Here is a 21,195-nt window from a genome sequence, read left to right on the forward strand (position 1 = left end):
CAGTTCCAAACTTTTAAGTCCTGTTTTATCTTTCTTTTCAAAGATTATATTTATTTATTTGAGAGAGAGAGGAGAATATGAGCAGTGAGAGGGGCAGAGGGAGAAGCTGACTCCCCGAAGAGCAGGGAGCCCAACGCCGGGCTCTATCCCAGGACCCCGGGATCATGACCTGAGCTGAAGGCAGACGCTTAACTGACTGAGCCACCCAGGCACTCCAAGTCCTGTTTTACCTTTGGGCTGAAACTGAACATGCAACATTCCAACTAGAGGCATTTCTTTTATTAGTGAAACAATGGAACAGAGAGTTCAGAAGTCAGAGAAGTTCATAGGCCTTCGTCATGAGGCCTGTGTAGTAATAATAGCAGCACCTAACAATCAGGCAGTGTTTGTGCAGAGGGGACAGGTGATGCTCTCCGTGCTTTACACACAGGACCCATGGAGTCTTCACATTAACTCTCTGACGCAGGCACAGTCAGTATCCCCGGTATGTAAACGATGAGAAAATTAAGGCCACAAAAGGTTAAGCAACTTGCCCAAGGTCATAGAGCTAAAAAGTGACAGAGTAAATATTTGAACACAGGCTCTCGGGTTCCAGAGTCTGAGTTCTTTATTACCTCTTATATTGCCTCTCATAAGGAAAGAGTAGTAAGTAAATCAGTTAATATTTTCCAAGCTTCTGTGAAAGCAGTTGAAGACTATGATGGAATGGCACCCACCTTACCGGAAATGGAACCACAGCATAGAAGAATATGTGAGCGCACACACCTCATAACTGTATCTGTGTGAGGGGGGAGTCGTGTGGGGCCGGCAGGCAAAATGGCTAAGAGCATGTGCTTGGAAGTCAGGCCTGGCTTCGAGACCTGGTGTTGCTATGGGCTTGTTCTGTGACTTGGAAGTGATCGTACCTCTCTGCGCTTCAGTTTTACCATCTGTAGAGTGCGGTCAGCTCGCCTGCCTTGGGTGGTAGCTGTGAGGATGAAATGGGAGGGTCCGTGTCATCTGTCTAGCACGGTGCCCTCACGCTATGAGTGCGTGGCATTACTGTCCTCCTCCTCATCATGGAGAAGGTGACCATGTTTGGAAGACTGAGCCAGTTGTCTGGGTGAGGAGGAGACAGAGGAGCTGAGGAGCTGAGCCTTACAGGAACTGGCCCTGGAAAGTCAGGGACCCAGGCTTTTTTTGTTTCTTTTCTTCCTCTGGGCACTTACACCTCTCTCCTCTGTCCTTTTTTTTTTTTTTTTTTTTTTTTAAGATTTTATTTATTTATTTGACAGAGAGAGAGAAACAGCAAGAGAGGGAATACAAGAGGGGGCAGGGGAGAAGGAGAAGCAGGCTTCCCGCCAAGCAGGGAGCCCGAAGTGGGGCTCGATCCCAGGACCCTGGGATCATGACCTGAGCCAAAGACAGATGTTTAACGACTAAGCCACCCAGGTGCCCCTACTTCTGCCCCTCTTTCACCAGGTCTGCCCCTAGATTTCCTCCACTTCATTTCAGCTTACACAAGACCTATCCACCACCCCCTTCCACAGCAGGGTGTTTCCATCCCAAGTCCCTCTGACCGTCAGGGGCAAGGAGTGCTGGTAGCATGTTTACAGCAGTGGCCAAGAATGGAAATGGGTCCTTTGAAGGGGTTGACATTTTCTTTAGAGGGACAGTAGCAAGACAAACTTAGTCCTTGATGATTGTCATGTATTTGGATGTCTACTAAGTCCTTTGTTTGCCCCCCTCAATAGGCTTCTGCAAGAAAGGGAGGTTCTCTTGTATTGTGATTTCCATGGCCACAGCCGCAAGAATAATATCTTCTTGTACGGTTGTAATAGCAACGATCGCAAGTACTGGCTTCACGAGCGCATCTTTCCTTTAATGCTAAGCAAAAATGCACCAGATAAGGTAAGCACATAAGGTAACTTCCCATCCATTGACTAAGGAAGAAGAGAACTCACTGCATCCTATATGCCACTTTACTTCTCTTTTCATTATCTTAGATAAATCCCAATAACCTGGAACTCAAGAATTTACTCTGTTTTTTGTTTTTACAATACAGTGATTCAACAGTTCTACACATTATTCAGTGCTCATCATGATAATTGTACCCTTAATCCCCTTGATCTACTTAACCCATTCCCCCACCTGCCTCCCCTCTGGTAACCACCAGTTTGTTCTCTGTACTGAAGACTCTACTTTTTTGTCTCTTTTTTTCTTTGTTTTGTTTTATTTCTTAAATTCCACATACCAGTGAAATCATATGGTACTTGTCTTTCTCTATTTCACATAGCATTATATCCTCTATATCCACCCACATTGTTGCAAATGTCAAGATCTCATTCATTTTCATGTCTGAGTCGTATTCCATTGTAGATCTACACCACAGCTCTCTCCATTCATCTATTAATGGGCACTTGGGTTGCTTCCACATCTTGCTATAATAAGTAATGCTGCAATCAACATATGGGTACACATGTCTTTTTGAAGTAGTGTTTTGTTGTCATTGGGTAAATACCCAGTAGTGGAAGTACTGGATCATATGGTGACTCTCTTTTTAAGTTTGGTGTTTTTTTTTTTAAGATTTTATTTATTTATTTGACAGACAGAGATCACAAGTAGGCAGAGAGGAAGGCAGAGAGAGAGGAGGAAGCAGGCTCCCTGCTGAGCAGAGAGCCCGATGTGGGGCTCGATTCCAGGACCCTGGGATCATGACCTGAGCTGTTGGCAGAGGCTTTAACCCACTGAGCCACCCAGGCGCCCCATCTTTTTAAGTTTTTGAGGAACCTCCATGCTGCTTTTCACAGTGGCTGCACCAGTCTGCATTCCCCCCAACACTGCACGAGGTTTCCTTTTCCTCCACGTCCTCGCCAAGAAAGACATCCTTTCTTGTCTTTGACTCTAACCGTTTTGATGGGTGTAAGGTGGTATCTCATTGTGGTTTTTTTTTTGTTTTTTTTTTTTCATTTTATTTATTTTTTCAGTGTAGTCATTGTGGTTTTGATTTGTATTTCCCTGATGATGAGTGATACTGAGGATCTTTTAATGTGTCTGTTGGGACTTCAAGAATTTAGAAAGGTGGCTTTAAGAATCACTCTCTGTAGAGGCACCTGGGTGGCTCAGTCAGTGTAGTATCTGCCTCTTGATTTTGGCTCAGGTCATGATCTCAGGGTTGTGGGATCAAGGCCTACATGCACTTCACACTCAGCAAGGAGTCTGCTTGAGATTCTCTCCCTCTCCCTCTGCTCCTAATAGAACCACTGGATTCCAGGGTGCACTACTTTAAAACCCTAGTTGGTGAGGGAACTTCCAAATGTAAAGCATTTTTAGCAGGATAAGATAGGTTGGGATGGCTGCCAAGTGTATGTTACAAACCCCAAGTAAGGAAAAAGTGTCGGGGTGGTCATAAAAGACAGTGGGGGATATTGAACTCCGAGCCAAGAACATTATGTGAGAGGGAGTAAGAATTCCAGGCAGAGAGATTACAGGGGTAAGGCATAACCGAATCACAGATAGAGGATAAACCCAACCGGAGCCAAGGGCTCTAGTTGGGGAGGGATAGAAAATAAACCTTAGAAAAGTCAGCTAGTGCCTTGAATGTCAAAGTAAGCCAGCATTCCCAAACAGGAGTTCAAGGCACCCTGGTGCTGCAAGGTTTTCCCGGGAAAGGTGGGGAGGGGAAGAAAAGGTCACAGGCATTAAGAAACAGAATCTACCTTCTCCGCTTTGGAGACTCACAGTCTACAATAGCATACTAAATGCTCTGAGAAGTCCCACACAGGAAGTCTGTGTAATTTTATTAGTCCTTCCTCCTCCTGAGCAACATGACTGTAGAACTCATTTTCTCCTCTCTAATACCTGTTAACATCCCATAGAATTGCTATTTTATGGAACATACTTTAAGAAATAATATACAGATCCCCGGGAAACCATTCTCGTATCCTGTCAATGACTCTAAGGCATCTTGTGTTTGCCAGTTTATGTTTAGCGGTGGATTTGGGTTTCTCTTTAGTTCTCTTTTCAGAGTTGTAACTTTAAGGTGCAGAAGTGCAAGGAAGGCACAGGCCGAGTTGTGATGTGGCGCATGGGCATCCTCAACAGCTACACCATGGAGTCCACCTTTGGGGGGTCCACCCTGGGTAAGCTCTCCCATACGTCATAGGTCAGCCTGGTAAGGGGAAGCCAAGCAAAGCACAGATGGCATGAAATTCCTTTGAACACTGGAAAAATGACTGACCTTGAGGATTTTCCTAACTGCACCTTCTGCTGAATTTGACCAACCTAAATATGAGAGCGAAATGTTACCCTTGACAGGGCAGCATAGCGTAGTGGCTGCTCAGGACCTGGAGTCAGGCAGCTCCGGGTTTGACTTTCAGCTCCACTTACAAGTGGTGGGATCCAGCTAAGTCACTTAACTCTGTGAACCTTTTTTTTTAACCTGGCAATAACAGTAGCACCCGCCTTGTAGGTCCTACCAATGAGCTAATGGGCATAAAGCCGTTGGCACAGTGCCTACCACAGAGTAAAACTTCAGTAACTATAGCCATGTGACTGCAGACTTTTCTTCATTGTCAAAGATTCTTCTGAACCAAGTCAGAACTACAGGGAGAAAGACCCTGTCCAGAAGCACAATATTCTAGAATCAAAGGTGCTGTTGTCAAGGAGGTGTTCATAAATTAGACTGCATTTGCTCATTCAGATTTGATAAGAAAAGTTTATGATTTTTTTTCAGGCAATAAAAGAGATACTCACTTTACCACTGAGGATCTAAAGTCTCTAGGTTACCATGTTTGTGACACCCTTCTGGATTTCTGTGATCCTGACCGAACCAAGGTAAAAATGGGCTTTCAAAAAACTGTGGTGATGGGGCGCCTGGGTGACTCAGTGGGTTAAAGCCTCTGCCTTCAGCTCAGGTCATGATCCCAGGATCCTGGGATCGAGCCCCGCATCGGGCTCTCTGCCCGGCAGGGAGCCTGCTCCCTCCTCTCTCTCTCTCTCTGCCTGCCTCTCTGCCTACTTGTGATCTCTCTCTGTCAAATAAAATAAACAAAATCTTAAAAAAAAACAACAACAACAACACCGTGGTGATGCTACTGTGATCAATTTTCCATGGGTCCAAGGTCAGCCCAGTGAGATTATAGGTGGTCTTTATTTTCCTCTTACTATCATTCTGAAGTTTTTATTATCAATGAAAGTAAGAAAGCCCCCAGCCCGCACACCCTCCACCAATGGCAAGACCTCATAACTCGCCCAGAAAGTAGGAGCCTTCTTGCAGACTATCCATCAGCACACCTCTCTCTCACCTTGCTTTTCAGAAAAACCAGGAGTCCTTTCTCTTCTCCAAAACCAACCCTGCCCTTTGCACACCTGCCAGCCCCCACTCTGTGGCCTCCCTAAGGTCATGCCACATTCCTTCCCTCCTCCATTTTCTGTGTCCTTGGTTTTTTTTGACTTCTTACATCTTCCTGTCAACTGCACGTGTTCTCAGCCACCCCAGTCCTGACTCCTGCATGGGTTTCGTCTGGCCAAGTTTCTCCAGCGGAGGCAGGAGGGTATTCCTAGTTCCCTTTATCGCTCAGCTACTTAAAAGGGAGTTTGCACTCACGGGCTCGATCTAACTTCTCTCTCATGCTCCCTCTCAGATGGCCCTGAGGACACTTACACAGACTGCTCTGGGTGCAACTGCTTAAGAAAACATATCTAAAGGAGAATGTGACCACAGCATGGCCTGTGAAATCACATCTGGCGTGGGCCAAAGTCTGAATGACCCAATTCTAATGTTTTCTTTTTTGTTATTCAAAAAAATTTGCATTATTTAAGAAGTTTATTATTGCCTATATCCAAGGAAAAGTGCCTAAAGCAGTGTTCACTGATGTTCTGCCTTAGAAACACTTGATACTGCTCATGTAATTTTTATGTTAACATGTCCTTATTAACAGAGGTGACAGCCCACTCATCTTTATGTCCCTAGCAATAAATAAAGTGCCTTTCAGCATATGCTTCGTAATATTTGATAAATTAATCAATGGATAATAAAAAATGTTCTTTTTTTCACTTCCACAGTTCATGCAGTGTTTGGCAGAGCTTAAAGAGCTCTTACAAAAGGAGATCTATAAGAAATTCAATGAACTTGGACAAGATATGGATTTAGAAGGAAGTTGGAGCGACATCTCTCTGTCTGACATTGAATCCAGGTAACAAATTTCATTTCAGAGAAAAACCAGAGAAGATCTTCTTTTTTTTTTAAGGTTTTATTTATTTATTTGATAGAGAGAGACACAGTGAGAGAGGGAACACAAGCAGGGGGAGTGGGAGAGGGAGAAGCAGGCTTCCCGCTAGGTCTCGGGGTTTGATCCTAGGATCCTGACCCAAGCTGCAGGCAGATGCTTAACGACTGAGCCACCCAGGTACCCCTATTTTGTTTGTTTGTTTGTTTGCTCTGCTGTTTCATTGGTTTTGAACCTCAGGTGCAAAATATTGAATAAATCATGGCATGCTTAAGTATATCATTTCTTGGGGCGCCTGGGTGGCTCAGTGGATTAAGCCGCTGCCTTCGGCTCAGGTCATGATCTCAGGGTCCTGGGATCGAGCCGCGCATCGGGCTCTCTGCTCCACGGGGAGCCTGCTTCCTCCTCTCTCTCTGCCTGCCTCTCTGCCTACTTGTGATCTCTCTCTCTGTCAAATAAATAAATAAAATCTTTAAAAAAAAAAAAAGTATATCATTTCTTCAGCAACTATGTTTTGAGTGCCTGTTCTCTGACAGCCTCATTTCTGAGTTAGGGAGATGAGCAGGCAATACATGTAGGGCCTTTAGGCAATTGTAAAGCCTTTGTCTTTTACTCCAAGGGAGATGGGAAGCCTTTGGAAGGTTTTAAATAGAGAAGTGTCATGTTCTGACTTGGGTTTTAGTTTCAGTAGGAATACCCTGGCTGCTATGTGGAAAATAGATTGTGAAGAGGAAAGGTGTAAGCAGGAACATTCATTAGGAGGCTCTGGCAATAATACAGGTAAATACAGATGATGGGCTAGACCTGAGTAGTTGTAGTGGTTGGGGGTGTATTAATTGGTTGGATTCTAGATAAATTTTGAAGTCTCAAACAGGATTTTCTTATGGTTTGTATATGGAGCATGAGAGAAAGAGAATGTGTCCATAATTGGTTGAATGGAGTTGCCTTTTACTGAGATGGGGAAGATCAACGGGGTAGAGAAAGTTAGGGGAGAGATGAAGACCCAGAAGCAAGTGTTAGGCACATTCAGTCTGAGCTGTCGATTAGATATCTAGATGGAGATATTGGATGGGCAGTTGAATATATGGGTCTGGAGTTTAGTGGCGAGGTCAAATAGGGTCATCACTGGATAGGTGATATTTAAACCTTGAGACTAGGGATACCTGGGTATCTCAATTGGTTAAGCATCTGATTCTTGGTTTTGGCTCAGGTCATGATCTCAGGGTTGTGAGATCAAGCCCCGCATCGGGCTCCGAGCGGGGCATGGAGTCGGCTTGAGATTCTCTCCCTCTCCCCCTTTCCCCACTCACATGCATGCACACTCTCAAATAATTAAATAAAATCTTTTGAAAAAAATAAATAAAAAATGAGCTGTAAGATTAGATGAGATCCCAAGAGAGCAAGTACAGACAAGAGCAAAGAGGAGGTCCAAGTCTAAGCTGGGTACCACAGCTCTAAAAGGTCACAGAGATGAGGAGGAGCCAGGAAATGAGGTGAAAAATCCAGGACCCCACAATGACCTCCAGGCTATGGGATCTAGCCATCTCCTTACAACCTTCACCCTCACCCTCTCACACACCGCTACAGCTACACTGGCCTCTTCACTCTTCTTCAGACTTGCTGGGCCCTGTTCTGCCTCAGGGCCTTTGCGCCAGCAGTCCCAGCTGCCTAGAATGCTCTTCTCCCAGATATCTATGTGCTCATTCCTCACCTCCTTCAAGTCTTTGTTTAAATGTCAACTTTTTCAATGTGGCCTGCCCTTCTTACTCTAATACTGCCACATGTTCCCCAGCCTTTGCCTTCCTGCCATTCATTCCCTGTCCTCTGGAGGTGCTCTACTTTTTCCCAAAGCATTTCATCACCTCTGTCCTTCCATGTCATTTACATCTTTATTGTGTTTATTATGTATTGTCTGTGTCCCCCTACAAGGATGTGGGTCCGCAAGGTCAGAGAGCTTTATTTTGTTCACCTCTGTATCTCATGCACCTAGAACCGTACCCAGCCCATAGGGAGAGCTCAGTACATATTTGTTGAATTAATTTAGTGTGTAGGATATCACCCCCACCCTAGTCATCTTCACAAGTATTTTAGGAAATCCTCAGGTGGGTGGGTGTCTCACAGGTGTGCAAGAACCCCTTCTACTCCAGCTTACTGACCAAGGTGCCCCAAGCCTGCCCTGGCTGCCCTCATTCAGGTTCCTGGGCTGGACATGGCAGTCCTCCGCCAGAGGAGGCGCTGTAGACCACAACGGGCAGGGCAAAGGGACTGGCTGGCTGGCCTACTCTATGTGGCACATGGATGGACATCTGGACTCTGGAGTAGTTCTGCTGACTGGATCTCCTACATGTCTTCTAAGGAAACTTAAATCAGAGCGTCAGGCTAGCCAGTGTGCCCATTCACTATGTTGCCTCCTCCGCTTTCCCAGAATTCTCTGCCTAGCTCTCAGGGACCATTGCATGAACCATGCTTCACTTTCAGCCTCGAAAGCAAAATGCCCCTGCATGTCAACCCATTAAGATAAAGCCCAGGGGAAGTCAGTTCAGAAACAGGGAGACTGCATTCTAGCTGGCCTAGCAGGAGTACTCTGATAGAGCGAGTTAAAAATGATTGAAACCAGTTTGCCAGCGTCTGCATCAGGAAGCCAGCTATCAGAACCCTCCACGGGGCTCCACTTGCATATTCTCACCGTGATGCAGAAGAGCAGACTTTAGTGTCCAAGCCTAGCTTGAGTGTGCCCTGCGTGTGCACCCACACAGCCTTCAACATTTTCTGGGGCATACTGCATCTAATGCTTTTATCCTATTTATTAAAGTCTTCTGTATCTCTGAAAGGGACTTCAGAGACTATTATCCAATGGCCTCAAAGGCTTACTATTCAGACTAGAAAAGCCTTTCAAGAACATGGAATGGGGAATTAGATCAGAGAAGAGAGGGCTTTCTTCCTCCTGCTTTACTGTGGGGTTCCTCATTGTGCACCGAAGAGAGGGAGGGGGAGCGTGAACAGGATGAAAAGTGTGAGAGAAAGAATGGCTTGAAATGCCATCTTTTCCCAGGAGATCTGAGTTTTGTGATTTTTTTTTTTTTTTTATATGGAGACCATGTGGCAGAGCATAGCTCCCAGTTCTAGCCAGCCACTTGAACAATGGATGTGATGAAGGCAGCAAGGTGGATGATCTGAGCCCTCGTTCATCATAGCCTTTGCAGGAAGGGGGCTGACTGTTTGTGAGGGAAGACTTTAGGTCAGTCCAGGCATGCATCTGCAACTTTTGAAGCAGGAATTGGGGTAATGAAAGTAATGCCTCTGGTCCCCAACCTACAGATTCCTTGCTATCAAATATGTTTATGTGTGTATTCAACACAGTTTTTTTAAAAGAGTTTATCCATTTATTTGACAGAGAGATCACAAGTAGGCAGAGAGGCAGGCAGAGAGAGAGAGAGGGAAGCAGGCTCCCCACTGAGCAGAGAGCCCGATGCAGGGTCAATGCGGGGCTCGATCCCAGGACCCCGGGATCACGACCTGAGCCGAAGGCAGAGGCTTAACCCACTGAGCCACCCAGGCGCCCCTCAACACAGTTTTTAAGAGTACCTGGTAGGGGGCGCCTGGGTGGCTCAGTGGGTTAAAGCCTCTGCCTTCAGCTCAGGTCATGATCTCAGGGTCCTGGGATCAGGTCATGATCTCAGGGTCCTGGGATCGAGCCCCACATCGGGCTCTTTGCTCAGCAAGGAGACTGCTTCCTCCTCTCTCTCTGCCTGCCTCTCTGCCTACCTGTGATCTCTGTCTGTCAAATAAATAAATAAAATCTTTAAAAAAAAAAAAAAAGAGTACCTGGTAGAATTCTTGCTCTTTGAACTGGTCCTGGCCAGACAAGAATGATGAAACCCTGCTTTCAAACAAATCATCATCCCCTGGTCTTGCCCGGGGCTGCACACTAAGAATCTTCCAGCCTCTCACTGTCGCTGCCCAGAGCACCTTGGCCCACCTGGCCAGTATTTATTTTGCCACATGGATTGCAAAGTCCTTGGGGTCAGGGGCTCTGCCACATTCGTCTCTGCCCTCGATGCGCTGCCTGGAAGGCAGTACACGTTCAGAATGAATGAATAAACATGACTGTCAAGAATTCTTAGGCATCGAAATGCAGGCATTGGGGGCAAGTAGCAGACTGGATGTCCTAATCCCATGCTGCCAATCTGCTAAATGTTCCCCTTCCTAGACATTAATAATAGGTATTTCCCTTTCCTCTTTCCTTTTGGAAACAGCACCAGTGGTTCTGACAGTTCCCTCTCGGACGGTCTCCCTGTTCACCTACTGAACATAGCACATGAGGTAAGATGGGATAGACCATCACCCCAGGAAGGAGCAGCCGTAAGGAAAGTATGACCCTCCGGGATAATTTGGTGGAACGTCCCAGATAAAATCTATAGAAAAGGGGCGCCTGGGTGGCTCAGTCAGTTAAGTATCTGCCATCAGCTCAGGTCATGATCTCAGGATCTTGGGATCGAGCCCCACATGGGGCTCCTGCTCTGCGGGGAGCCTGCTTCTCCCTCTGCCTGCCACTCCCCCTGCTTGTGCTCTCTCCCTCTCTCTTTCTCTGCCAAAATAAATAAATAAAGTATTTTTTAAAAATAAAATAAAATATGTAGAAAATATAGCAGTGGTATCCTAACTGGTTACCCTGCCCTAGACTCTTTCATTTTGTCTTTATAAATTTCCTTTTAAAAATCTAGGGGAAATGGACACCTAGGTGGCTCAGTTGTTAGACATCTGCCTTTGGCTCAGGCCCTGATCCCAGGCTCCTGGGATCGAGTCTCGCATTGGGCTCCTTGCTTGGTGGGGAGGCTGCTGCTCCCTCTCCCACTCCCCCTGCTTGTGTTCCCTCTCTCGCTGTGTCTCCTCTCTCTGTCAAATAAATAAATAAAATCATTTTTTTAAAAATCTGGGGGAAAATCTAAGGGAAAAAATGTGAGGATTCCATGTTTATTACAAAGTTCACTGAAATGAAAAAAAAGTTTAACTAAAGATGAAAACCATTTTAAGAGATAAGGGTTGTTAAAAATGACCCATGCTGGGGCGCCTGGGTGGCTCAGTGGGTTAAGCCGCTGCCTTCGGCTCAGGTCATGGTCCCAGGGTCCTGGGATCGAGCCCCGCATCGGGCTCTCTGCTCCGCAGGGAGCCTGCTTCCTCCTCTCTCTCTGCCTGCCTCTCTGCCTAGTTGTGATTTCTCTCTGTCAAATAAATAAAATGTTTAAAAAAAAAAGTGTAAGACTTAAAATTTAAAGAATAACTTAAAAAAAAAATGACCCATGCTTATTTATTTATTTAAGATTTTATTTTTATTTCTTTCTCTATACCCAACACGGGGCTCGAAATCATGACCCCAAGATCAAGAATGGCATGCTCCACTGACTGAGCCATCTAGGCAGCCTGACCCATACATTTTTAAAAAGTGTTTCTCTGTTCATGTAGTTGTAGTTTTTTATACTTCCATATATTGTTTTTTTGTCCCATTGTATTCACAGACTTTTTCTTATGTAGATGATATAAAAACTTTACAAACAACAAAATATTTGTTATAGTTCATTATGCACATGATTTCCTAGTTGCATTTAGAAATATCTCCATTGGAGGGCTCCTGGGTGGCTCAGTGGGTTAAGCCTCTGCTTTTGGCTCAGGTCATGATCCTGGGGTCCTGGGATTGAGCCACGTGTCTGACTCTCTGCTCAACGGGGATCCTGCTTCCTCCTCTCTCTCTCTGCCTGCCTCTCTGCCTACTTGTGATCTCTGTCTGTCAAATAAATAAATAAAATCTTAAAAAAATATATCTCCATCATTTAAAAAAAAAAAAAGAAATAGCTTCATCATAAGTTGAGCTGGAGGCTGAGTCAGGTGGAGCCAGCCGAATCAGACTGGACCCTGTAAGTTTTTCATCTGGGTTTACAACATCAGTATAAGCTTCACCACACCATAGGTCCCCAGATAATTGGTCCTGAGCTTTACTTGCTTAATTAGTAAAGCCACCTCATGGTAATAGCCAAACTGAAACTTTTAAATTAAAAAAAAATTTTTTTTTAAGGGGGAGAGAGCGTGAGCAGGGGTGGGGGGGAAGAGCCAGAGGGAGCGGGAGGGAGAGAATCTTAAGCAGGCTCCTCCACACCCAGCACGGAGCCTAACAAGGGGCTCAATCCCACAACCCTGAGATCACGACTAGCGCTAAAGGAGTCGGACACTTAACTGACCGAACCACCCGGGGGCCCCAGCCAAACTGAATCTTTTAACCACATACTTAATAATATTATCTGTAGCTGACATTATTGCCATAAGTAATCTGGTTTTATGTGGTGAAACACAGATATGTGGTTACTGGTGTAGGTGCCCCTTTGGCAGTATGCCTATAGTAGTAGGATTTGGGGATGTTAAATGGGGAGTGGATTCTGCTGCGGAGGTAACTGAACTGTTTGTTCCCCAAACGAGCAGGAGTTTAACATCATGGGGCCCACATACTGGGTCAGCCGTTGTGGCTTGAGTGTCGGGTGGAAGCAGGCTCCCTGTGGGTGGCCTTATTTCTGGAATCCCCAGTGACGACTTTCTCTGTGCTTTCTGGAATAGGTGAATCAAAAAAAGAAGATGCATAAGAAGAAAAAAAAGAAGCCACTTCAGACGAGGAAACAGCGAAATGAACAGTATCAGAAAAATAATTTGATGAGGGAGTTAAAGTTAACGGAAGATATACTGGTAAGAAGGCTCTGTTGCCTACCTCTGCCCTCTGGTCAAAGAGCATTCCATGGAGGGAGCAGGACAAGGAGATAAAGTTTACTCTAAACCAGAAGGGAATGAGGAATGGGGTAGAAGGAAGCTAATTTGAGTTCAGAGCTCTTCCATGAGTCCTCTGGACATCTCTGAGCAGATCTCAGCCTTGGCCCACCGATTCTATACTACATTCTGGCATGGGTTTTGACCATGATGATTACTGGAGCAGTGGTGGCTGGAGCCAGTCCAGGCTTGCTGGGTAGCTGGGGTGTCCGGCCTCAGCCAGTATGAGGAGGCTGGGCTCCTTCCTAGTCTCCTCCCAGCTACCATCCCCACTCCACACCCCCGGCTTTCTAACGATGAAAATGCTTTCAGACATGGAAGTTTTACTATTGAGTGAATTGGGTAGGTTAATTGCAATGGATCAATTGAAAATATTCTCTTTGCACTCATCCCTCCAGGAAAGGGCAGGGTTTGCTTCTACTCTGCAAAAGCAGCCTACCTTTTTCAGAAATTCAGAGAATGCCAGTTCTTCCACGATGCGAAATGAAAAACCAAGGTTGAATGAGGTAGTAGTTTTGCTTGCCTTTTTTTTTTTTTTTAAGATTTTATTTATTTATTTGACAGAGAGAAATCACAAGAGAGGCAGGCAGAGAGAGAGGAAGGGAAGCAGGCTCTCCGCCGAGCAGAGAGCCCGATGCGGGACTCGATCCCAGGACCCTGAGATCATGACCCGAGCTGAAGGCAGCGGCTTAACCCACTAAGCCACCCAGGCGCCCAACTTGCTTTTTTTTTTTTTAAACTCTTTCTTGGAAAAATTTATCAGAACTTTTTTTTGGGTAATATATTTAAAGTGTACAATGTGGTGTTTGATATATTTACACATCATGAGAGGGCTCCCACCTGAGTTAATTAACACATCTACCACCTCATGTAATTACTTTTTCTTTAATAACTGAAAGTTTATACCATTTTACCATCTTCTCCCTATTTCCCCCACTCTCCAGCAACCACCATGGTACTCTCTGTATCTATGAGTTTGATCTTTTTTTTTAGGTTCCACAGTAAGTGATACCATGTGGTGTTTGTCTCTCTATGGCCACTTTCATTAAGCATAATGCCCTCTGGGTTCATCCATGTTGTCACAAATGGCAGGATTTTCTCCTTTTTTAAAACTGAATAACACTATTTGCAGATATTTTCTCTCATTCCATAAGTTTTCTTTTGGTTTTGGTTTTATTGGGGGGGGGGTTAAATTTTTTTTAAAGTAATCTCTATCCCAACCATGGGGCTTGAACTCACAGAGTCATATGCTCTCCCAACTGAGCCAGCCAGGTACCCCTGCCTTCTGATTTTGTTAATGATTTCCTTTGCCATGCAGAAGTTCTTAGCTTGATGTAGTCTCACTTGTTTATTTTTGCTTTTGGTGTCAAATCCAAAAAAAATCATTGCCAAGGCCAATATCAAGGAGCTTATCCCCTCAGTGTTCTTCTAGGAGTTTTATGGTTTCGGGGCTTCAGTTTAAGTTTTTAATCCATTTTGAGTTGACTTTAGTGTATGGTACAAGATAGGGTATAGTTTCATTCTTTTGCATGTGGATATCTATTTTTCCTAATACCATTTATTGAAGAGACCATCTTTTCCCCATTGTATATATTGACTCTTTTATAAAAAATTAATGGGTTGTGGGGCGCCTGGGTGGCTCAGTGGGTTAAAGCCTCTGCCTTCAGCTCAGGTCATGATCTCAGGGTCCTGGGATCAAGTCCCGCATCGGGCTCTCTGCTCAATAGGGAGCCTGCTTCCTCCTCTCTCTCTGCCTGCCTCTCTGCCTATTTGTGATCTCTGTCTGTCAAATAAATAAATCTTTGAAAAAAAATTAATGGGTTGTATATGCATGAGTTTATTTCTGAGCTCTCCATCCTGTTCCATCTTGGACTCTTTGTTGCAGATTCTCTGATTTTTCCAATTAGCAGGTCCCTTCCACCGGCTGAAGAATACAATAGGCCTCTATCTATGTCACCCTCCTGTCAATGCCACCAGGAGCAGGGGAATCTTAAAATTACTGGGGACATTGACAGTGCTTTGGATTAGACACTACTGAAGTCTAACAACCACTGGTGATTTGTGATTTTACACCTAGAACATAAGAAGAGGCTGCTGCATCCTCTGTCTGTCCCTCTGGTCAACAAATTGAACTGTGTAACTACTACATGCTTCACCTGCTACTGAGTGCTGGGAATGCAGCATTGAACAAAACACTATCTCTGCCTTAGGGACCTTGGAGTCTACTGGGGATTTTAACAAGGAAGCAAGACATTACATCACAGAGTAGGATGAAGTAGGGGCACAGAGGAAAGGTGCCTAGTCATTTTTTAGTACTTTGGAATTGTGTGGCTCTAAAATCCTTGCTGGACTGAGTTTTTAAAGATTTATTTATTTTAGATTGAGAGAGATAGAGAGAGAGAGCAAGGGGAGGTGCAGAGGGAGAGGGAGAGAGAGAATCTTAAGCAGACTCCCTGCTGAGCGCAAAGCCTGATGTGGGGCTTGATTACACAACCCTGAGATCATGACCTGAGCCAAAATCAAGAGTTGGATGCTCGGGGCGCCTGGGTGGCTCAGTGGGTTAAGCCTCTGCCTTCAGCTCAGGTCGTGATCTGAGGGTCTTGGGATCGAGCCCCGTGTCGGGCTCCCTGCTCAACTCCCCCTGCTTGTGTTCCCTCTCTCACTGTGTCTTTCTCTGTCAAATAAATAAAAACCTTAAAAAAAAAAAAAAAGAGTTGGATGCTCAACCAACTGAGCCACCCAGGTGCTCCTTTGGGTTTTTTATGTATAAATAAGTTTTGGCGGGGCACCTGGCTGGCTCAATCAGAAGAGCATGCCACTCTTGATCTTGGGTCATGAGTTCAAGTTCCATGTTGGGTGTAGGGATCACTAAAAATAAAAAATAAATTTAAAAAAATTTTAAGTTTTGGTATACTAGTAGATAACTCTTAGTGGATAGGGTGGGAAACAGGCCCTTCTCATGCCAAATGCTACCCTTGGTTAGCAGGGATCTAAAGTGGTCCCACGGTGTTACACTGAAGAACCCCCACAGAGCGCGGCCTGCCCTGAGCGCCGTTCAGTGTCTAGTGTGATGGCGGCAAGAGCACAGCTTTCAAGTCTGTCTTGAGTTCAAATTCCAGCCTCACTATCACTTTTCATGAGCTACTTAACCACTCCAGGACTTGGTTTCTGTATCTAAAATATTGGGGTAATAATACATGCGTCATGAACGTTGTTGAGAAAGTTAGATGTGAAACTGTGTGTCAAGTGCCTGCCATATGGTAGGCAACTCCATGAATATTAGTTTCCTCCTTTTCCTTGAATTATCATTCCTCTGTGGTTTGCCTCTCTTTTCGTGTTACAGTACTGTGATGACTTACCACACAGGAATACAAAACTGTCAGTGTCTATTCTGTGTAATGACACTTGTGCAAGTGGAAACGTTACTGAAAATGTGTTCGTTTATCTCCGCCACAGCTACATGGGAGAGACAAAGGCAGCTCCCTTGACCCATCGAAAATGACCTCCTTGATTCTGACGAAGCATAAAGAGAGGATGCAGGTATTTCCCCTACTGTGTTTACATGGATGCCAGCAGCTAATCTGACTTGGCTTTCAAGTGTGTGACATGATCTGGAGGGGGAGTGAGCCACAGCCCACAGTTTCACCTCCTAGGATTTGCTCCGCTCAGGTGAACATCTAAGCCACCCGACCACCAAGGAACACAGCCCACAAGGTGCCGCAGGACGGGAGGAATCCCACCTCGAGCCCTGGAGAATTTAGTTTCATTTTAGCGAACGATTGTTAGGTGGCTGTCATTCTGTAAGTCCGTGGCAGCAGAGAGTGAATAACGCAGCGGTTCTCGACCCTAGGAGATGTTAACAAGAACCCGGGGTGCCGCCATCCATCGTGAGGTGTGCCTCACGCCCACAGTTACCAGAGAGCGTTCCGTACCCAGGTTTGTGAATGATTTGCTTTTTGAAAGGAGTAAGTTAGGATGAGCTCCTATTCATCCCTCTAATAACATCTCTCTTGCTCATTTGCATTTGCATTTTCTTTCCTGAGAAGGAGGGAAAAGAGGTGGAGAAACAGCTAAGAAGCTGTCGTGTCAGAGAGCCCTGGGGAGTCTGTGGGAGGGTGCCGCTCACGTGCACCCCGGGCGAACAAAGATTGAGAACCCCTGGACTCACGTGGGTCTACCAGAGAGAGAATGGACAGTTCTCCCACGGGGAGGTCACTGCTGTCTTCCCAAGGCTGCTGTTCGGGACTTCTCAGATCCGTGCTCCCATATACCCGTCATTATCTTCTGGAGACCCTCCGAGATGCGGGACCCCTGAGGACTGTGAGACAGGATCCCTCCCTTAAGGCAGCCATCCTCTAGGGGGGGTGGAAGATACAATGTGATAACCATGGCACCACAGAGCCTGGAGAGCAGTGAGAAGACAGGTGTAGGTAAATTCAAATCAAAGAGGATTTCTGTCCTGACAGGCAGGTGAGCCAGGAGCTGCCCATTTGCGCGTGCCCCTGCCCACCCCGCCCTGAAGGCATTCACTGTAGGAGGTCTCCACGTTGCTCAAGCCACATCCCACCCGTCCTCAGAACCTGCTGGTTAGGCTGCAACATGCAACCAGGGATTCAGTTAAACCCAGTGTAGCAGGGGAATGCCATCCAGGCTTTTACCTTTGCCTCCATTTTCTTCTTCTTCTTTTTTTTTTTTTTTTTATATTTGCTTAAGAGAGAGAGAGAGCATGAGCAGGGGGAGCGGCAGGGAGAGAAGCCAGACTCCCACTGAGCAGGGAACCTGACACAGGGCTCCATCCCAGGATCCTGTGATGATGGCCTGAGCAGAAGGCAGACAGAGGCAGATGCTTAACCAGCTGAGCTACCCAGGTGTCCCTACCTCCATTCTCTGGTGGAACATTTCTCTAGCAGAGACATAGGCATTTAACTCACATCGAAAATAAGCAGAGTCACAAACAGTGGGGCAATCTCCTCTCTTGTAGATCAAGTTCTTCTCTTTGTGTAATGTCTTTAGAGTTTATGAAATGCAGTCATGGAACTATGGGCCATTAAGGACCTTTCTTCGGCTCTGTGAAGGCAAATGCTTGACTCCCCTCTACTCTGGAAGATCAACTACTTTCTACTTCGGTATTTGGGGGGAAATGCAAATACTTCTCACTAACTCCTTGTAAAACCAACCCAGCCCTAACTATAACTTTAGAAATCGCAACCTAAAGTGATTCAACTTTTATATCTTGTTTGCACAGACAGAGAAGCCAGGATTCACAGTGTCGTGCTCTCCAAAGAGAAGCACAAATCCCAGCCAAGAGCCGGTTCCAGATATGAAGCCAAGCTGGTCCAGGAACAGATTTCCTGCCACAAAGAGGGGCCGCGCCGCCATGACAGTGTACCCGTCCTTGCACATATACACATACCCGTAGGCTGCCCCGTTTTGGGTGAGACACGTTCTGTAATGAGGGGTGTTGTATGGCTGGGAGCTACCATCACTTGCAGTATACTGTGTGGTGTGTTCATTGTGTACTGACCTTACACCGTATGCTTGCGTTGCATGCGTGCCCTCCTGTTACATACCTCATGCATTAGATTACTTTTCTCATAAAGTAAGATTTTATTATGATGTTGAGAAACGCTTCCTTTGTCAGAAATTGTGTGTGCTCATGAGCCTACAGCCCAGATATACCTCACTTTAACCAATAGACATTCTCTCTAAAATTATGTGCAAATCAATTTTAAGAGCTCAGATCCTATTTTAAATATATTCTGGGAGTGTGCTTTGTTCAAAAAAACGTCTTGCATCAGAGCTTTCTAGCACCGAATGGTCAGTTAGTGATTTATCAGGTTTGCTCCTGCTGAGGTGTTACCACATAGAGAAAACAATTCATGTATTAGCCCGAGTTTAGTATGACATATATTATGTTCAACACACTTACGTACATTTTTTAGCCCACTGATTAAAATTCTTTCTCTAGCCAGTTGTTTCCTTTGATCTGTTAACTGCCTCATCTTACATGAACGGGTGTTTTATAGTTTTGTCTCTCCCGTGAGCGGCAAGCACAGCCTGTCGACTGCAGCCTGTCGTGTCCACAATTCCAGTGTCTGCGCCTTTTTTAAAAATGAATAGACTTTATTTTGAGAACAGTTTTAAATTTACAGAGAAATTGAGGACATAGCTCAGAGAGCTCCCGAATACTGCCCACCCCACATCCCGCCTCACACACTGCGTAAGTGTTTTTCAAGGTGATATCACCCCGAGCTCTTTGTTGTTGTTTGGTTTGGTTTCTAATATAGGGAACATCTCATGAATGTTCGTGTCTTCCTTCTGCAGGGGTCATGCTACTCTTCTCAGTATCTGTATCTCCTTGAGTGTATGTGCTGCCAAAGCAGGCATCTGCCCTTATTCTGTTCCATACCTTACTCACACCCTAAAACCTAAACTCACACCCGAAAACCCAGCATTTTAAGTATCTAGAAAGCAAACAGCCAAAGCCCCACTTTTGTCCCTAAGAGGATATCTTTCAAGGACAAGTCCCTAAATAGTTACAAACTGCTGAGGGCCAACCTTTGAAAGTTGTTCGGAAATACTTGTTTTTGCTTCAAATAATTTTGGAGAAAGTTTGTAAGAAGTATCCCAGTATGATGATATTTTTGGAATCAAAAACCAAAATATGCGGGGGCACTGGGGTGGCTCAGTTGGTTAAGCCTCTGACTCTTGATTTCAGCTCCGGTCACGATCTAAGGGTTGTGAGATTGAGCCCCATATCCGGCTCCACGCTCAGCTTGGAATCTGCTTGTCCCTCTACCTCTGCTTCTCCCCCTCTGGTGCACTCTCTTTATCCCTAAAATAAATTTAAAAATAAAATAAGTTAATCTTTAAAAAATCAGAATATGTGATCAGATTCTTCCTCAGAACTTATAAAATTTCTTTTTCTGTTTTTTCTTTTTTTTTTTTAATAAGACTTTATTTATTTGAGAGAGAGAGAATGAGAAGAGGGAGGGTCAGAGGGAGAAATGACTCTGCCAAGCAGGGATCCTGATGTGGGACTCAATCCCAGGACCCTGGGATCATGACCTGAGCTGAAGGCAGTTGCTTAACCAGCTGAGCCACCCAGGGATCCCGGAATTTATTTTTCATAAACCATGCCCTTTTATATTCAACACTGAGGATCTTATGGTCTGAGATGATTGTTCACAGTGAGTTGGCAACAATGGATAGAAAAGAATCGTAATATAGCTTTTGTACTTCACCCATTAGACTACTTGGAGTGATGGAGGGATGAAATTTTGCCTGCTTAAGCAATCAAGATCTGTGGGGTTATGATTAGATTTTTTTAAATTCTTAAAAAAAAAAGATTTTAGGGGCGCCTGGGTGGCTCAGTGGGTTAAAGCCTCTGCCTTTGGCTCAGGTCATGATCCCAGGGTCCTAGAATCGAGCCCCGCATCACGTTCTCTGCTCAGTAAGGAACCTGCTTCCTCCTCTCTCTCTGCCTGCCTCTCTGCCTACTTGTGATCTTTGTCTGTCACATAAATAAATTAAAAAATCTTAAAAAAAAAGATTTTATTTGAAAGAGAGAGAGCACGAGTGGGGAGAAGGGCAGGGAGAGGGAAAGAGAGAGAATCTCAAGCTCACTGTATGATCAGCAAAGAGCCCAACACAGGGCTCAGCATCACAACCCTGAGATCATGACCTGAGCTGAAGTCGAGAGTCAGACGCTTAACCAATTGTGCCACCCAGGCGCCCCTTTAAGTACTTTTTGAAAGGAAAAAACTTCCTGAGGTGGGGGCCAGAGGGAAAGCTTCCTGAGACGTGGTTTGGATGCTAAGATATTGAAGGGGCAAAAAGGAGAGAATACATGCGGTCCAGGCACAGCCTCCACATCTAGTAATCGCCAAAAAGTGGTGTGGTTTGAGCTGAGCCCTGCTCAACACACCGCTCTGCAAAGGAGCAGCTACCTGTTTTCTTTAGAAGAGAGGCAAGCTTTCCTGCTTGGGTGATTAGGAAGAAGTGCCCCACCTGGTATTTACATGCTGCAGCCTCTGGCAGCCAAATGCCAGTCATTTCTCATTGTGCTTTTTTTTTTTAGTATTTATTAGAGAGAGCACGGGAGAGAGGGCACAAGCAGGGGGAGCAGCAGGCAGAGAGAGAGGGAGAAGCAGGCTCCCCGCAGGGCCGAGCCAGATGC

At 45.3% G+C, this 21,195-nt stretch overlaps 1 protein-coding gene and 1 non-coding gene across 11 annotated transcripts in view; one reads left to right on the forward strand and one right to left on the reverse strand.

The window, feature by feature from the left end:
• The window catches only part of AGBL2 (AGBL carboxypeptidase 2), a 42,373-nt gene extending 22,645 nt beyond the window's left edge, over positions 1-19,728 (forward strand). For 7 of the 10 annotated variants that reach the window (XM_046017771.1, XM_046017774.1, XM_046017778.1 and 4 more), the window contains 9 exons: positions 1,734-1,890; positions 3,995-4,121; positions 4,715-4,815; positions 6,046-6,176; positions 10,466-10,532; positions 12,813-12,938; positions 13,415-13,522; positions 16,473-16,556; positions 18,262-19,728. In XM_046017771.1, coding sequence (XP_045873727.1) covers positions 1,734-1,890; positions 3,995-4,121; positions 4,715-4,815; positions 6,046-6,176; positions 10,466-10,532; positions 12,813-12,938; positions 13,415-13,522; positions 16,473-16,556; positions 18,262-18,435 — 1,075 coding nt within the window. In that variant the 3' untranslated portion in view covers positions 18,436-19,728. Of the gene's footprint in view, positions 1-1,733; positions 1,891-3,994; positions 4,122-4,714; positions 4,816-6,045; positions 6,177-10,465; positions 10,533-12,812; positions 12,939-13,414; positions 13,523-16,472; positions 16,557-16,866; positions 16,953-18,261 lie in introns of all 10 variants that reach the window. The other 3 variants (XM_046017773.1, XM_046017777.1, XM_046017776.1) reach the window with 3 other exon arrangements.
• On the reverse strand, positions 19,296-19,399 carry LOC123950150. The gene has a single exon (XR_006820150.1). It is a non-coding gene; the product is annotated as a U6 spliceosomal RNA (small nuclear RNA).
• Positions 19,729-21,195: the final 1,467 nt, after the last annotated feature.

The sequence above is a fragment of the Meles meles genome, chromosome 8 (assembly GCF_922984935.1).
Source record: "Meles meles chromosome 8, mMelMel3.1 paternal haplotype, whole genome shotgun sequence".
NCBI lineage: Eukaryota > Metazoa > Chordata > Mammalia > Carnivora > Mustelidae > Meles > Meles meles.